Source organism: Melitaea cinxia, chromosome 9, assembly GCF_905220565.1.
Source record: "Melitaea cinxia chromosome 9, ilMelCinx1.1, whole genome shotgun sequence".
Lineage (NCBI taxonomy): Eukaryota > Metazoa > Arthropoda > Insecta > Lepidoptera > Nymphalidae > Melitaea > Melitaea cinxia.
In genome coordinates this window covers 10275741-10294955 of record NC_059402.1, presented here as the reverse complement: position 1 = coordinate 10294955, position 19215 = coordinate 10275741, and the positions used below count along the sequence as shown (strand labels likewise).

The following is a 19215-nucleotide window of genomic DNA, read 5'->3' as shown; positions in this document are numbered from 1 at the left end:
TTTTTAATATAACATAAATAGTTCATTTTAATTTATAAAATGTCAAAAAACCAAACAAATCATGTCAATAAGATAAAGAAAAAAAAATATGAATTAATAAACAGCGAAAACCATGTCACATAAGGTCATTTAAGTAGTCATTAACATTATAATACAATTTATTCAACAGAAATTCATAAAAACCTTCTTGAATACTATCAGTGGTAAATGCTTATAAGAGCCTGGTATTTTATTGTATATTCGAATTGACATACAGTAAGAATTCTTTTTATATATGGCCAACTTTTGCATTGGCATATATAGCTCATGTTTACGTCGGGAATTGGTCCGAAGTACACTGTCACAAGTTTTAAATAGATTTATGTTCTTCTTAACAAACATACCTGATTCGTAAATGTATAAACAAGGAAAGGGAAGGACGCGGAGCGATTTAAAAAGTGGTTTACAGCTGTCCAGGTAACCAGCTCCACATAATGATCTGAGACATTTTTTTTTTTGGACTTTAAAGATTTTATCTGTGTCTACAGAGTTTCCCCACAGTATGACACCATAGCGAAGGTTTGATGAGACATAGCCATGGTAAGCCAGCATTGCTGCTTTCTCAGTTGCCACATTCCTGAGCCGTTTTAAGACGTAAACAAATTTTTCAAGTTTCTCACACATTCCGTTCACATGTACCTTCCAATCGCAATACTTGTCTACTTGTATCCCTAAAAAAGATGTCGATTCTACATTTGAAATTTTCGCGTTATTATAATTTATATTTGCACTAAGAATATTACATTGATGAGTTTGAAATTGTATAATTTTTGTTCAAAAGATTTATTTTCAAATTGTTTTTAGTAAGCCAGTCAATCACTTTTGTCAAAACTAAGTTAGTCTCTTTTTCGATATTTGATCTATTACCACTTTTAATGTTTATCGTCGTATTATCAGCAAATAATATGCACTCATGATCTAACCCATCTGGTAAATCATTTATGTATATGAGAAACAATAGAGGCCCTAGAACACTTCCCTGCGGTACTCCATAGCCATTTTCTCGATAGGTCGAATAGAAATTTTGTTTTCGATTTCTGATGACCTTTGTTATAACCACACACTGTTCTCTTTTGCTTAAATATCTCTTTTCCTCTTGAAATGATTTTTAATAACTGCCTCAGAAAAGGTGTATTTCCAAGCCAATGGAAAAGGGTTTTTATAACACCTATATTTAAATCGGGTTCGAAAAATGAAATACCAAATTTTCGGCCAATATCCATCCTATCAACAATTCCGAAGGTCTTTGAGAAACTAGTTCACAATTTCATATCATCGAAGCTTAAGCATACTATTATCGAGGAGCAGCACGGATTCGTTAGGGGGCGATCTACCTTGTCAAATCTATTAGTTTTCACAAATTACATATTTAAAAATTTAGACAAAAAGGGCCAAGTTGAAGCTATATACACTGATTAAAAAAAAGCGTTTGACAAGGTGGATCATCTTTTGCTCTTGAGAAAGTTATCGTACAATGGCATTAAAGGTAATCTCCTTCGGTGGCTCTCTTCGTACTTAGAAAATCGTACCCAGGTTGTCGTCATGAATGGATACGCATCTTCTCCTGCATTTGTGACATCCAGTATCCCACAGGGATCGATATTGGGTCCATTACTATTCACTTTATTTATTAATGACATCTCGCCTTGCTTTAAACATTCAAAGTTTCTTTTATACGCAGACGATTTAAAAATATACTCCACCGTAACAAACAATAATGATATATGTTTGATGCAGGAAGACTTGGATAGACTAAATGAATACTGTAGAGCCAATAAACTATTTTTAGCCCATAGCAAGTGCAAACATATTCGATTTTCAAGAAATAAAAACATAATACCATCAACCTTTTCGCTGGGAGATCATATGCTCGATACTGAACCATCGATTCGTGACTTAGGTGTTTATCTGGATACAAAGCTTACGCTTGATACACACATTGATCATATAATAAAAAAATCTTACCGCATGTTAGGTTTTATCTGCCGCATCACGAAATCTTTTAAGCGAGAAGAAACATTTATGTGTCTTTACAAGAGTTTAGTGCGCTCACAACTCGAGTATTTATCCCCCATTTGGAACCCATACTACGATACATACAAAAATCGCCTAGAACTTGTACAAAAAAAGTTTTTACGTATCCTCAACTACCGTATTCATTCTCCAAGGTGCTCTTATGATGAATTATTAGATACAGCATGATTTCTCTTAGCGATAGACGTTCGATGGCTGATGCACTTACCCTCAGACATATTTGCATGGGTGAAATAAACGCACCACAACTTCTTGCAGAACTGTATTTTCGAGCTCCATCTAAACCAACTCGGTCTAAAAACCTTTTCCATATAGAATTAACTAGAACAAATATAGGTCAACGTGCGCCACTTTACAGAATGTGTGTCCTACACAATAGTTTATTTAATGATATAGATATGTTCTCGTGCTCCCGGCATCTTTTTAAAACTAAAGTTAGGAAGCTATTTAGTTAGATCAATTACTTGCCTTGGTGTTTTCATTAGCTCTAGACTATTAATAGTAATAACTAATCATCATTACTGTCCTTGCTGTAAATCTTATCCCTATGTTCTTAGTGAGACATAGAGGGGACAATTTGTATCTATTTTTTTTCTGTTTTATGCTACGCTGTTATTCTGTAATTGTTTCTGTACCGTTCTCCAAATAAATAAATAATAAATAATTATAAAACCAATCGAGTTGTTTCCCTCTAATACCGTACCTGTACATTTTGTCCAAAAGAAACTGTGGAACACGAAATCGAACGCTTTCGTCATGTCTAAAAAAAATGATAGTGGATAGATTTTTTGATTTAAACTTTCTGTTATACTTTTTATAAGAGAAAAACATGCGAGCGTTGTAGAACTATTTTTTCGAAATCCGTATTGTGAGTTTTTTTTTTAAATTTTAATCGTTGTTAGAAATTTATAAAGTTTATCGCTCATTACTTTTTCAAAGATTTTTGACAAGATCGGTATCAAAGTGATAGGTCTGTAATTGTTAATATCAAGGAGGTCACTCCGCTTATAAAGTGGTTTTACAATTGATTTTTTTAGACTGTTTGGAAATTTACCTTCTTCGAGTGATATATTAACAAGATGAGTCAGCGGTTTAGCTATGATATTAGCACATTCTTTCAAAATGTATTGTTGGAAATGTATCTGTGGCAAATTGACATCTACTGTCATTGTAGAACTTAAGTATAGTTAATTGTCTTCCGCTTCTCTGTATCACTTTTGCTTAAGAAAATATGGCGTCTGTAATAGTGTGTCTATTTGTGTTAAATAAAGAATACTGATTAATAGACTGAGTTTTTCACTGCACATCATTATAAATTTCATTAGGTTATGGGCCCAGTCCACCAAAATTATTAAAATTCAGTCAGATGACAAAGTTTGTAGGGCAGTGTTAGTCAAAAGGCTAGGTTAAGACACACTAGTAACGAGCACCCAGTTGGTTCACATTTTTTATTCAAAAGCAAGGATAAAAAAAGGGGAATATAAGCAATGGCACATGCGGTGAACCAAATACCACAATTAGAAAGTGGAAATTTCACAAATTGGCTCTTTCGAATAGAGATCGCCATGGATGAAAAAGGGTGTGTGAATGCAATACGTAAGAAAACAGATTTGAAAGATGCAGAATTAAAGAAATCGGACGCCAAGGCTCGCAACATCATCGTACAAGCACTTTCAGACAAACATTTGGAGTATGTGAAGGATTCTGGAACAGCATATGAAATGATTGAAAACTTGAGAAATGTATTTGAACGAAAATCAACAATTTCGAATCTATATTTAAGGAGGAGCCTAATTAATTTAAAATGTAAAAGGCAAGATAGTGTTGAGGAACACTTTAACAAATTTGACAAGATTATTAGAGAAATAGAGTTGAACGGCACAAAAATGACAGAGAAAGATAAAGTATGTCAGTTATTAATTAGTATGGAAGGAGCATACCCACACATAGTGACTGCTCTAGAAACTTCAAATATAGAACTTAAAATAGAGTTTGTAAAAAGTAAGTTTTTAGATGCCGAGCTAAAAGAAAAGCAAAGTTCAGAAAGTAAAGTAAGTAAACAAGAATATGTATTTGAAAGCAGCTCTATAAAATGTTTTTCATGTGGTGAGCCAAATCACATAGCCAGAAATTGTACAAACAGAGCCAGGACAAGTAATCCACAAAAGCGAGGTAGAGGAAATTACAGAGGATTTAAAACAAAAGGAAAAAATAATAGACCCCGAGCATATTTAGGAGAAGAAAATGATAGTAATAAAGCGATAACATTCATTGCTTCTCAAGCTTATACAGCAGCTACATATGAAAATGAGATAGAATTTGTAATAGATTCGGGAGCATCGTACCATATGATTAATACAGAATTTGAGAAATATATGACTGATATACAAGAGATACAAGAAATTAAAGTTTTAGTTGCAAATGGAAGTATGATATCAGCTAAAAAGAAAGGTAATTTATCAGGAATATGTAAACAAGGAATAAAAATTTTACTAAAAGATTGTCTTATTATGGAGAAACTGTCACACAATCTTATATCTGTTTTAAAGTTGAACGAGAAAGATCTAAAAGTTATATTTAATAAAAAAGGTGTCAGTATTTGTCGAGGAAAGATAGAAATTAAAGGAGATATTGATGGAAAACTGTATACATTAAATTTAAAGTTAAACAGAGAAAATATGTTAATAACAGAGAAGACAGAAAATAATTTATGGCATAGGAGAATGGGACACTTAAACTATCAAGGTATGAAGATACTAGGATTACCGTTATCTAAAGAACGATGCACAATATGCATGGAAGCTAAAGGAACCCGTTGTTCATTCAGTTCAACCCCAAAGCCAAGAACAAAGAAAATTGGAGAATTAATTTACTGTGATATTGGTGGCCCGATAACACCTATAAGTAAAGATGGAGAAAAGTACTACCTTACAATAATAGATGATTATTCACATTTTATGGAGGTTCACTTACTAAAAACAAAGGATGAAGCAAAAGATTATATAATAAAATACATAAGAAGACTTAGAAATAATGATATTAATGTAAAGAGAATAAGAACCGACAGAGGCAGAGAATTTGTGAATGATGACCTAAAATTATTCTATGAAGAGAATGGTATAGTACAGGAAACTACTTGTAGTTATACTCCACAACAAAATTCAATATGTGAGAGGATGAATCGGACACTAGCAGATAGAGTAAGAGCTATGTTACTGGAGACAAATCTTCCAAAGTATCTGTGGGGTGAAGCCATGAGGTGTGCAGCATATGTCATAAATAGATCACCTACAAAAGCACTTGAAGGTGACACACCGGCGAGAGTATGGTATGGAAAGAGTCAGCTAGATAAAATAAGAGTTTTTGGCTCGAAGGCATGGTGTGTACTTCTACCAAGGTTAACCAAATTGGAACCAAGAGCGAAGCCCATGATTATGATTGGATATTGCGGCTCAGGTTACAGACTATGGGATCCTAAAACAAATGATATAGTTGAGTCCAGAGATGTACGATTTGATGAGTCAAACTACAGATATGAAGAAAATGAAAGAATCTCACACATAGATTATGATGAAAACGGAGAGAGCGAGACATCAACATCCAAAGAAACCCCTTCTACTTCTAAAGAACCAGAAATAGAACCATCCAGCAGTAGTGAAGAAGATGAAAGCTCAGATGACGAGAAAAACTGCAATAAAAGAAAGAAAAGAGTGATAAAGAAACCAATGAGATTTCAAGATTATGATATGTCGAATATAGCATATGCTTTACTATCAGAAGATCCAAAGAGCTATAAAGAGGCAATACAAAATGAGGAATGGTCAAAAGCTATAAATAGCGAGATGGAGGCACTTCAAAGGTTACAAACATGGGAAGAAACCAAGTTACCAAGAGGTCAAAAGGCAATTGACACAAAATGGGTATTTCGTACCAAGACAGACAATGTAAAGAAGGCCAGGCTTGTCGCCAAGGGATTTCAAGAGGAAACCACCCACAATGTGTATGCGCCAGTGGCTAGAATGACCACAGTCAGATTATTTTTGAATAAAGCAATTCAAGAAGATTTACCCATAAGACAGATGGACATACCTACAGCATTTTTAAATGGAGATTTAAAGACAAATATTTATATTAAATATCCTGAAGGATTGAAAAAGAAAGAAGGATACGTGTTAAAGTTAAGAAAAGCTTTATATGGTTTAAAAGAGTCACCACGTTGTTGGAATGAAAAGCTAAATGATTTCCTTATAAAGAATGGTTTGAAACAATCCCCACATGATTTTTGCCTATATACTGGGAAAAATGTGTATATTTTAATATTTGTGGATGATATCTTAATAGTTGGAGATGGTCAGTCAATAATACAAGAGTTAAAAAAGGAGTTTCAAGCTAGAGACATGGGAAATATAAGTAAATTTTTAGGAATGGAAATTACAAGACTTAATCAAGGAATGGAAATTAAACAGACACAAATTATTGAGAAAATTTTATTAAAATTTAATATGCAAGATTGCAAAGGTATAAGTACACCGATGGAAGTTGGCCTGAACGTTGACGAAAAAGAAGAAATCCTGACCAACATTCCATACAGAGAACTTGTTGGGTCACTTATGTATCTAGCGACAATCAGCAGGCCAGACATTGCATATGCAACAGGTTTTATAAGTAGATATATGCATTGTCCAACCGCCACATTATGGAAAGCAGGGAAGAGAATTCTGAGATACCTGAAACAGACAAAAGAAAAAGGATTAGTTTATAAAAAAGAAGAAGGTAATTATTTACAAGCTTTTTCAGATGCGGACTGGGGAGGAAACCGTGTAGACCGCAAAAGTGTAAGTGGAACTGCTATCTTTCACCGAGGAAATTTAGTCAGCTGGAGTTCGAAAAAGCAGTCAACTGTTGCGCTATCAACAGCTGAATCGGAGTATATTGCAGCAGCATTAACTGTAAGTGAAACAGTGTTCATTATTGGAGTGTTAAAAGACTTGCAGTGTGATAAAGACTTAAGTTGTTTACTATTAATTGATAATCAAAGTACTATTAAAATGATTGAAAGTTACGAAAATAGTAAAAGGTCAAAGCACATAGATATAAAGGTACATTTTATTAAAGACATTGTAAATAAAGGATTGTTAGTGTTAAAATATATACCTAGTAATGAGAATAAAGCAGATTTACTTACCAAGTCTTTGTCAAAAACAAGACACCATTATTTGTGTAAAATACTTGGTATAGACTTTTAAGTTTAAAAGTGATTTAGTTTTTTTAGTTTTAGAATAATTGTCTTTTGTTACAGCATAAAGTTTGTTTTGGTTTTGTTAGTTAAAGTATTAATTTAAGTTAGGTATTACGAGTTTGTTTACTTTCAAATGTCAATGTCGATTTGAAAAATGTCAAAATTGGAATGTCAAAGTAGAAATGCCAAAGTCAACTGACGTGACATTCCAAGTATGTGTTGCCATGTTATAAATTAGTTTGTAGATTTTGATTGTAACAAGTCCAAGTTTATTTTTTTTAATTTAACAGAGCAAAAAATAGAACTTGAACTTGAGCCGGGGTGTTGGAAATGTATCTGTGGCAAATTGACATCTACTGTCATTGTAGAACTTAAGTATAGTTAATTGTCTTCCGCTTCTCTGTATCACTTTTGCTTAAGAAAATATGGCGTCTGTAATAGTGTGTCTATTTGTGTTAAATAAAGAATACTGATTAATAGACTGAGTTTTTCACTGCACATCATTATAAATTTCATTATGTATGTATTTAATAATTGTGTTTGCTCGCAAACGAAAAAAAACCGACTTCAATTACATCGACGAGTAATACAACGTATATCGACGAAACTTCAAAAGTAAGTCTGTCTGTCTGTTACATTTTTATGCCTATCTTGGATTAAAAAAGTAAATAGATTTGCGGGTAAGCACCGTACAAAGGCCGTCTGTCGCGAGTGTCGCGGGCCGCCCGTCGCCCGGCGACTAATCAGAAATTATATTTTTACGATTTTCTAACAAAATATTGCACTTAACCTTTTGACCGCCATAGTCACCTATACAAGGGCTCGCGAGTCCTGTGCGCCAGCGACGTCTATAGGTGACAAAAAACCCGGACCACAAAAATATTAAATAAAATTATTAAAAATATATTTCTAGTATTTTAATTCAACATTTCTGAAAATAAAATATCCCTGCAACATTCGAGTATAAAAAACAAGTCTTTTAGAGCTACACGTACTGAAAAACATTGAAATAAAAACATGCATTCTTATTCCACGTAAATGATATGTGCAGAACGCCGAAGTCGTCTATAGTTGACCGCTAGGGATGTGACGCAAGAGGTATAAATAAATAATAAAAAATAAATAATAAATAAATATTTATAACATATACACACGGTCATCTGTTCCTAAAGCATCTTAATGCTTGTGTTATAGGTAGCAGCCAACTGGTATACCTACATTTTTTTTTGATAAACATACATATAAATAATACATATATAAACAAATATATTTTACACCCAGACTCGGGGTAGGAATCGAACCCATAACCTCCGGAGCAGAAAGTAGGGTCACTACAAACTGCGCCAACGGGCTAGTCAAAATGGTATAGATGTTTTTATAAGCTATTCAAAATTCATCTCGGACGTGTTATATTTACTATAAATAATTTGATATTTGAATAAAACAAAAGGTAAAAAACATAAAACTATCATCAGCTAACACATGAATAGCAAACGAATAAAAAATCAAATCAACTACAATCAATCAAATCGCCATAATAACATACACGCCGTTGTCAAGCACAGACGACACTCTGGTGACGTCATAGGCGAATAGCGAGAAAAGTAGTGAAGTGAAACATGAGCGATAACTTAGAACATCGTCGCATTTTGGAAGGCGTCGATGATTTTAATAATATACAATAATATAATAAAATGGTAGGAAAATCAAAACTGTACATTGAATATTTTTTTAAAAGAATACTTGGAGTGTGATCTACAATAGATACCGAAGCCAAAAATATAGTTTTTAGAATTTTTTGTCTGTTTGTCTGTATGTATGTCCGGGATAAACTGAAAAAGTACTACATGAATTTACTTCAATTTTGGCAAAGGCTAAAACTCTTGGCTCTCTGGGAGTCAATTACGCCTGAGGAGTGTGCAGCGTTGGTTACAACCATGCCTCTGCGCATTAAAGTTGTCATTGAGAGCAATGGCGACACAACTAAGTGTTAGACGAACTATTTTGCATGAGTGACAATGGTAGACGAATACTTTAGCGTTATGTTTTTTAGAATATATTTTTAAATTTTTTATGTTATGTAAAGTCATGAAAGAATTTCAGTTATCTATGCATATAATAAAATGGTAGGAAAGTCAAAACTGTACATTGATTATTTTTTAAAAAGAATACTTGGGGTGTGATCTACAATCGATACCGAAGCCAAAAATATAGTTTTTAGAATTTTTGTCTGTTTGTCCGGGATAAACTCAAAAAGTACCGCATGGATTAACTTCAAATTTGACACGAATAATATTAAGAAGTCGGATCAACATATAGGCTACATATTATCGTGCTATCACCTACCGGGAACGAGCAGTGAATCTTTATTTCCTCAACGCATTCTGTAACAACGTGTAATCTAACAACGCATATTTGAATGTTGTTGTTATTATGTTAATAACCATGCTAAGTATATAAGCTAGCTTCACACTATAAAAATCACGCAATATAAGTAACGAAGCCGATAAACGTAATTAAATGAATATAAGACACACGACAATTTTAAAGCAACGCCATCTATGAGATTTTTCTGTACATATGAAATATAAAGAAGAAACGGGTAAATGAATAATATTTTAAAAGGTATAATCGTAGGTATTTTTGGTGCTGTATAGCATTCACGCAGACGACGTCGCAGGCAGCAGCTAGTTACAAATAAAATTGTTTTATTTTATTTTTTTTCATTTTTTTTTATCTAAGGTTAAGAGAGTAATTACGATTTTCTTTCTCATTCTCAAAATCATCTGGCAGCATCAATATCATCTCTAACCCCCACTCTCATAAAAGCTTTTCTTCTGAGACCCATGGCTTTGATGTCGTGAAATCAAATGACGGGGTCTATTATAAATAAAATAAAAAACTACTCAGTACTCTTTTAGTACTATTTGCTACTTAAGGAGTGTCCATAAATTACGTGAGGTGTTTTTTTAAATTTTCTGTCTCTCCCTCTCCCCCTTTAACCCCCTCCGCCAACCCCCAATCTCACGTGAGATATTTCAAAATGTGGGTTTCTTACCTAAAAGCGTTGGATTGTTATTGTAAGAAGAAAAAAAAATGCTTCGTGCTTTTATTTACGACTAGTTTAAGACTAGTAATCAGACACAATCAACAAATCAGACAGTCAGTAGATGTATAACGTCGAAGTATGAATGAAATTGTTTTCTTTCGAACGAATTAGCGAATGATCTTAATCGTATTACGATTACGCATCATAAGCATCTAAAATCTGTATTAAATGGACCAAAATAGAATATATTTTTTTGTATCAATCGGAAAAAAATTGCGTGATATTTGCCCTCTCTCCAACGTAAGATTAGATGAGATTTGACTCGACCCCCTCCCCCCCTTAAACATGTTACGTATTTTATGAACGCCCCCTAAGTGAAAAAAAAATTTAACGCATGTAAATATTTCTTTTGGCTGGCATCGACCGCACCGATTATATTATTTTGCTTTTAGTGATGTGTGGGTAGATTTTTTTAAATATTAAACTTTTATTACTCCCTTTTAAGTTATTCATTATTTAATAAGATAATAATTGTGTTTGCAGGCAAACAAAGAAAAACCGACTTCAATTATATCGACTTATTTAGTAATACAACGTAGGTAGACGAAAAAATAGTCAAGTAAATACGCATTATCAAAGATAACTCCAAAAATTGTAATCAGATCTCGATGAAATTTAAATGTGACTACATGATAAACACCGGCTTTCGATTAAATTAAAAATCATCAAAATCGGTGCACCCAGTAAAAAATTATGCGGATTTTCGAGTTTCCCTCGATTTCTCTGGGATCCCATCATCAGATCCTGTTTTCCTTATCATGGTACTTATTACACACCAGGGATGCACATGCAGATGTGTTTACCAGGTAAACAATTATTTCTCTTTATTTAGAGAGTTTTATACAATTACCTCACAGTCACATTAATAAACTGAATCCGAGTTATAACATATTTATTTAATATTTTTAACGTAACTTTAACGTATACTTTATAGCACATGAAAACGGCCGAATTTTCCTGAGATCCCATTTCCTACCTACACCATCATATCACTAACAATTGATTATGAAGTCGCAAATATTTGACGTTGGTTAAATTCTTCATTAGTATATCAGCCAACTGTTTATCTGTTGGACAGTAGGTATTCAACTTTAAATAACCGTTCATCAAGCTTTTCTTTCAGAAAGTGGTAACGAACATCAATATGTTTACTTCTCCTATTTAAAACTCCGTTCTTCATTAAAGCAATAGCAGACTGATTATCGACCATCAAAGTTGTTTGAGGTACAACGTGTAACAATTGCTTCAAGAGATTTTGTATATATAATAATTCTTTACAGCAATCAGCAGCAGCAATATACAAGGCCTCAGTACTAGAGAGCGCAACGATAAGTTGTTTTCTAGATGCCCATGCAAACGGGCCTCCTCCAAAACAAATCATGTACCCAGTGGTACTTCTCCGAGTAGATACTCGGAGAAGTTCACGACACAATTCAATCTAAACAAATAAAATAACATTCCAAATTTTAAGTAATTCAAACATAATATATTTAAAACCAAACAGATCAGAGTTGACATCAAAAGAGTATGTACAATCTGAGATTGCCAATCAACATCAAGAAACTCTCAAACTCTTATATGCATCCTCTTTAGCTAATAAACGTGGCGGATTCACTGTCTTCACTGTTTTTCACAACCCTAATTCACTAATTAATTTTTGCCAGCACATGTCGAACTTACTAAAAAATGTAAATTTCCAGTAGCACCATGATATGATTGTTCAGCAACTGTAGTTGCCACTAAATTCTTTAATGAACAGAACAATGCACAATAATGAGCTTTACAAACTGATTTATTGTTCTAATGTTAATCTAAAGTTATGATTAAAAATAAATACCTGTAAACAAGCAGAATGCTACTATAATGTGTGTTGCAATTGAAATAATTCATAAGATTTAATTTTTATTCTTAATAAGGCAAATAAATACTTACAATGTTTTCTTTTCTTTTATTTTTACACCCAATTTAATGAAAATATTTACAAAATTAAATAAAATTTTGATAACAACATAGGATAAAACAAATCACCTAAACTTTAATACAATATAAAGTAAGAAAAACACAAATATTGAAAATAGAAATAAATAAAATATGTAATAGTTGTGATTTCCTTTGCCCAATTTGAGAACTCTACCCATAGTTTTGCCCAGAAAGCCTGAGCTTCGGTCGACATCATCATCTATTCCTCGCAATATTTTATCTTGTAATCGAACTTCGTTTCCAATTTCTATGGACATATGTTTAAGGGTGGTAATTTTTCCACTGAGCTCTTCAGCCATTCGCTCATTTTCGTGCTCAAAAACATCGTCTGTTGCAGCCCTTGGAATGGGCTGATACTGGTAGCCATCCCGAGCCCTTCGCATACTGCTGCTTCGCTCCGCCGTGATGATAATCAATTATTAACACAATTTTTTATTTACTTACACAAGATTTTGTGAAAAAAGTTAAGCTGGAAGTCGCAACGTATTTGTAACTTATATTATAGTGCCTTAACAACTTTTTACTTCACCAACGTATTATATTCTGTCTCTTGTTAATTTTCTTAATATAATTATATCACTAAAATTACAAGCAAATTACACGACATCACAAATTATAGCTGAAATGACAATATGTCAATATGTGACAAATCATCAATTTCAATTCCGTTTCGATACAAATTAAATGTTATGTATGTACGTCGTTGCAACATACTACATTTTGAAAAAAAAAACTTTTGTTTAAATTTAAAAAGTTTTATTGAATTATAGAAAAAAAAAATTCTTATTTCTTCTATTAACTTTAATAATTACACATTTCCATTAGGAGAGTAGAGGTAACATTTCAGTAACAAAACGCTAGTTGACAATTTGGGTACGTTCCACTGATGAAGTGAGATCTACTGATGATGTGACAAAGAGCAACACGGAGGGGAGTAGCGATGTACAGGCGTTCCCCTCTGTCAAGGTATAAGGCCAAATGGCCATCCACCACCCACCATATGCGTACAATAAACTAGTTGCAGCCGCACTGATCACTAGACTAAATCTAGTTGCGCCGTTGAATCAACGTCCTTCAAAAAATGGCAAATTGTTCTGTTTTTTGCTGCAAAAAAAAGATCTGCCACGTAAAATTTACTAAAACATGGCGTTATCTTTCATACGTAAGTATTTTTTAATCACATTATTACTTGTATACTTCTTTTAAACCTTTTTTAAACTTAAAAATTACAAATATACGCCGATAATATATTATAATATATTATCGGCCGTGTTGACTCGATTTGTTTACCAACACAGGCCGCTCGCCCTCATACAATATGCGGATCGGTCGAGCGACTGATCGGAGTCTATTTCCGAGAAGTCACTGTCGCCGATTGTCACTGTTTGATTTATTTAAAATATTATATTGCTAGCTTTTTTTTAATAAACATAGTTATATAATATAATTGCATTAAATTAAATATGATACACGTATTATAAGTATTAATACATTTTATTAGAATTACTTAATGTGAACTTCGACCATAATGTTTTATATAGAAATTTGGCAGGTTTTCTAACAATCCAAATTTAAGGGATACATGGAAAAAAAAATTGTAATAACAGATTAACCTGGACGCCCACAAAAAATATTGTAATTTGTTCAGATCATTATCAATACCACTAACTTTCAAGTGTTGGCGAACAATAGAAGGATTAGTCGATGGCACCAAACCAACACTAACGCCACACTGTTTTTGTCCCGTAAGTTTTTTTTTGTCTCATGTACAAGGTAATCAAGATATGTTTCACCTTAGTCATAGTAGTGAAATGAAGCTTTGGTTTATCAACTTTGAAAATTAACAATTATTATATACTTTATTGCACTAAAAATAATGTACAGAAAAATTATACATAAAGTTGATGGCAAAGGTGGACTTATATCTAGAGGAGATCTCTTCCAGTCAACCAATGGTCACGAGAGAGAGTGTCATATAGCGGGGAACACAGTGCAAGAAATAATAACATAATAGCTAAAGAACTGTAATATATTACATACTTACAGGTATAAATACATACGATTACATATTATAGATACATATAGATATCATACATCTACATATACATATACACACACACTACTTACATACATACATACATACACATACATACGTACACACATAAATACAAATGCATTATCATGCATTACATGTATTATAGGTAATTATATACTTACATATTCATTAAGTAGATGATTGTAAATTGAGTTGAGAAATAAAGTGCTCCTTTAATTTACGTTTGAAGGAAACAAGAGAAGGACTCTTTTGAATGCTTTCTGCAGGCCCACCGCTAGCCGTGTTGTCGCCCGCGTGCAATAGCGATTATGCCGCCCAACGACTATCTATCGAAATCTTCTATCAACTTTCATGTTCAATTGAAACTTTATCTAAATAACTTAGTCTTTGCTGAAGCATTGTTGATCTTAAATAATTTTTGATAATTTTTAATTTTGAAAAGGATCTTTCACCAGATGCAACTGAAACTGGCAGTGTAAGTAATATTGTTAGCGCTATTGCTGTGTTCGGAAATGTTGAAATTAAGTCATTGGTAAAAAGATATTGTAATAAGGTTTTTGGATCATTAGACTGGTTTTCTGTAAAATGCAATTATAATTCAATGATTTCATGAAATAAACCAATACCGTCAATGTCTGATTCACTACTTTAATTATCTTTAAGTTTCAAATTTAAATCTTTACAATGTTTCATTAACTCATCATTGGAATAATTAAATAAGTTATTGCTAAAAAAGCCAAATACGTCATCATCATCACTTCAGCCTATGCAGTTCACTGCTGGACATAGGCCTCCCCAAGTTCGCGCCAGACATCCCGGTTTTCCGCAATCCTCATCCAGCCTACACCGGCAATCTTACGTAGATCGTCGGTCCAATGGTCCGGAGGATGTCCTACACTGCATTTGCTAAGTTGCGGTCTCCACTCCAGGACCCGTCTACTCCAACGGCCATTGGTCCTGCGACACAGATGACCAGCTTACTGCCACTTCAACTTGCTAATTCTGTGGGTTATGTCGGTTACGTTCTTTCGCGGATAATCTCATTTCTAATCCTATCTTTGAGAGAAACCCCGAGCAAAGCCCGTTCCATTGCACGTTGAGCGAGTTTAAAATTGTGGACCAGTCCCTTCGTCAGTGTCCACGTCTCGGCTCCGTATGTTAACTCAGGCAGGACACATTGCTCGAAGAGTTTTGTCTTCAAGCATTGCGGCATATTCGAAGTGAAGACTCGACGAAGCCTGCTTAACGCCGCCCAGCCCAACGGAGTCCTTCTATCGGCCTCCTTGTCGAAGTTGTTGCGGCCTAGTTGGATGGTATGGCCTAGGTAAATATAATACTGAACAACTTCGAGAAGAGTACCATCGACCGATAACCAATAACCGGTCTTGGTATGACTTGGTTGTTAAACATAACTTTCGTTTTGTCCAAGTTCGTACCGAGACCGATCCGTCGGGAGGACTCGTTTAGGCTGGTCAGCATTTGGCCTAACTCATCCAACATCTCCGCAAAGACGAAAATATCGTCAGCGAAATGAAGGTGAGAGATGTATCCACCGTTTACGTTGATGACGTTCCCCCAGTCCAAGGTCTTGAAGACATCCTCCAGCGCAGTGGTAAACAGTTTCGGTGATATTATATCTCCCTGTCTTACCTCACGCCGGAGGAAAATATTCTTGTTCTCTGGTCCTGGATATGAACGGTCATCGTCGCCGCGTCGTACATACATCTCAGTACCTCGATATATCGCCAGTCGATATGACATCTCTGCAGAGAGTCCAGGACAACCCCGGTCTCAATAGAGTCGAAGGCTTTTCGTAGTCTATAAATGCCATACGCAGTGGCTGATTATATTCTTCTGTCTTTTATATAATCTACGAAATAGTATGGATGTGGTCTACAGTGCTGTAGCCATTTCGAAACCCAGCCTGCTCCGGTGGTTGGAATTCGTCGAGTCTTCTGGCGAGTTGATTCGTAACAACCCTCAAAAACAGCTTATAGACGTAGCTCAGAAGTGAAATCGGTCTGTAACCTCGGTGGATGACGGCGTTAAAGAGTCTCGCCAAGACTTTTAGGGCAGATCTCCCTGCAGTTTTAAGTAGCTCAGTCGTAACTTTGTTATCCCTATTCTGCTCAATCAGAGTAGCAATCTCTCTCGTATTTGAGCAGCGGAGGTCTCGGCGTACAAGTTTTCGTATCTTCTTGGAAAGAGCCTTCTGTTCTGGCGAAGCTGCTTGAGCAGTGGGCATCTCGCGCCTCCGCCGCATTAGATCCAAGGCTTCTGGAGAAAGTTGGACTGCTTCGTTGACTTCGTCGGCGGAGAGTGTCTGCGACCCAGTGTACACACCCTCTTCACCACGTTATCGGTCATCTCGTCCACATCACCAGTAGTTTTCAGCGAATCAAATCGGTTTTGGAGTTCCGATTGGAACTGCTCGGAACCACATAGTATTTGGATCAGCGTACGTCGGAGATTAGATTTCATCAAGCGGGCCAGCTATTTTCGGAGGCATATGGCTGGTCACCAGTGTTAAACCAATTAACCACTGAGACATCTCTGAATATATGCCTTTTATCCTCTATGATGAAATCTATCTCGTTCCTCGTCACAGTATCGGGTCATTGCTATGTCCACCGCCTTTAGGGCTTCTTCTTAAATAATTGAATTCATCAAGAAGAGCCCCTCTGACTCGTGGTAGTTGACGAGCATCTGCCCCCTGCGGTTCCTACGCTCCTACCCGTGTGGTTCGATCCTCGATTCGTCGCGGTCTTGTATTCCCACTTTGGCGTTGAAGTCTCTCATAACAATGTTATAGAAGGCCGAAGTAGTCCCATGCATGGCCTTAGTAGTATCGTCATACAAGGCTTCGACTTCATCGTCAGAGTGTGCTGAGGTCGGCGCATAGACCTGTATCACTTTCAGGGAGTACCTGTCAGTGAGTTCTGCTGACTTCCACAACGTTGTTAGTGGACCAGAAAACCAGCATGCGTCCATTATACGTAGCCGGTACGTAGTAGGTGTAGTTTTGAGTAGCAGCCTTCCGTAACCCGGTGATTCTCAGCACCTTCCGCCCCACCGTTACCGCGGCCGCTGCCGTAGCTGAAAGTGGGGCTGCCAGGAACTGAGGGCCGAAAATTCTGCCGCGAACTCACGGGGGCTTTTGCCCATAGTCACCATGCTCGGCAGGCGGGTTGGTGATCGCAGGGCTATCTTTGTCACAAAGAAAACAAACAAAATCCAACCCAAGAAAACTTAAACATATACAAAAAACTACGTAACATCTGCAATAGAATGTGTAGGGACGCTAAGCGCCGTTACATCCACTCGTCAATTCAGAGTTTCTGCCAATCCCAAGTTTGGAGATTCCTTAGGTCGCTAGGGGTGGGCAAATCCACGGTAACCTGTCAAAGTTCCGTGAATCTAAATTCTCTGAACACACATTTTATTACTCCACCTGTAACTGTGGATTCTAATACTAAGGCTGCAACGCTTCCTTTTTTATCCACTTTTGTCTCACCTAACCTACCTAGTTTTTCATTTGAAACAGTCTCGCAAGATGATATTAAGGAGCATGTAAGTTCTATATCAAAGCTTGGTAACGATAGCCTCAGCCTCGACATGATTGCACCTGTAATTACTCACATAATAAATTTTTCACTTACATGCAATGTCTTTCCATCGCTATGGAAAAAAGCTCTTGTAATACTCTTACCTAAAACCTCTAATCCTATTATCCCTTCTCAATTTCTACCTACATCCGTTCTTCCCATACTCTCCAAAGTTCTAGAATCCGGTGTTCATAGTCAAATTTATACTCATCTCTCCCCTTACAATTTTATATCTCCTTATCAATCTGGTTTCCGTCCCTCCCACAGCACTGTTGGAGCACTGCTGAATGTGGCGGAGGATGTGCGGTGTGCAATGGATCAAAGCAAGCTCACTGCCATGATCCTGCTAGACTTGCAGCTTGCTGCGTTGCAGTGCTTTTAACTCAGTTGATTACGACATTGTTCTTGGTACTCTGCGTGCGGTTAACATTTCACCTGTAGTTATTGACTGGACTTCATTCCTATCTTTCTGGACGTCAGCAGTGTGTTACTTTCATCGGCAACACGTCAGATTGGATGGAACTTACTGCTGGTGTTCCACAAGGTGGCGTTTTAGCTCCATTGCTATTTTCTGTGTTCATTGACAATGTTTCTCGTATTATCACTTCTCCCTTCCATTTCTCTGCAGATGACTTACAAATATACAGACACTTCCAGTTGACTGAGTTGCATGAGGCTGTTGAAAATTTAAATAGTGTCCTTGTCGCAATTCAGGACTGGGCTAGGTCTTTTGGTCTGGTGGTCAATCCTGCTAAATCACAAGCTATCATTTTTGGAAGTAGTCGATTGAGAAGCCGACTTAACTGGGAATTGGTTCCTAAAATCTCGTACTCTGGGGTCCCAATTCCTTACTGTGATAAAGTTAGGAATTTAGGGCTCATCATGGATTGCAATTTGTCATGGGCTGCTCATGTCAGCGAGGTCAGCAGAAGAATACACCACACATTTCACTTTCTCAAGCGCCTCCAATATTTTCTTCCTTTCCAAACCAAAATTATGCTTGCGCAAACCCTTCTTCTGCCTATCCTTGATTATGCTGTGTATGCCATCTGGACTGAGGAGCTACTTACAAAGTTAGAACGACTCCAAAATCTTGCCATAAGGTTTATTTTTGGCCGGCGAAAATTTGATCGCATCACTCACTTTCGTGCTC

The 19215-nt window shown here is 35.7% G+C and overlaps 1 protein-coding gene across 1 annotated transcript; it reads right to left on the bottom strand.

The window, feature by feature from the left end:
* Positions 1-12353: 12353 nt before the first annotated feature.
* On the bottom strand, positions 12354-13053 carry LOC123656235 (BET1 homolog). Its single transcript, XM_045591935.1, has one exon. It carries the CDS (start codon positions 12782-12784, stop codon positions 12446-12448), a length of 339 nt encoding a protein of 112 aa, XP_045447891.1. The 5' UTR covers positions 12785-13053; the 3' UTR covers positions 12354-12445.
* Between the last annotated feature and the right edge of the window lie 6162 nt (positions 13054-19215).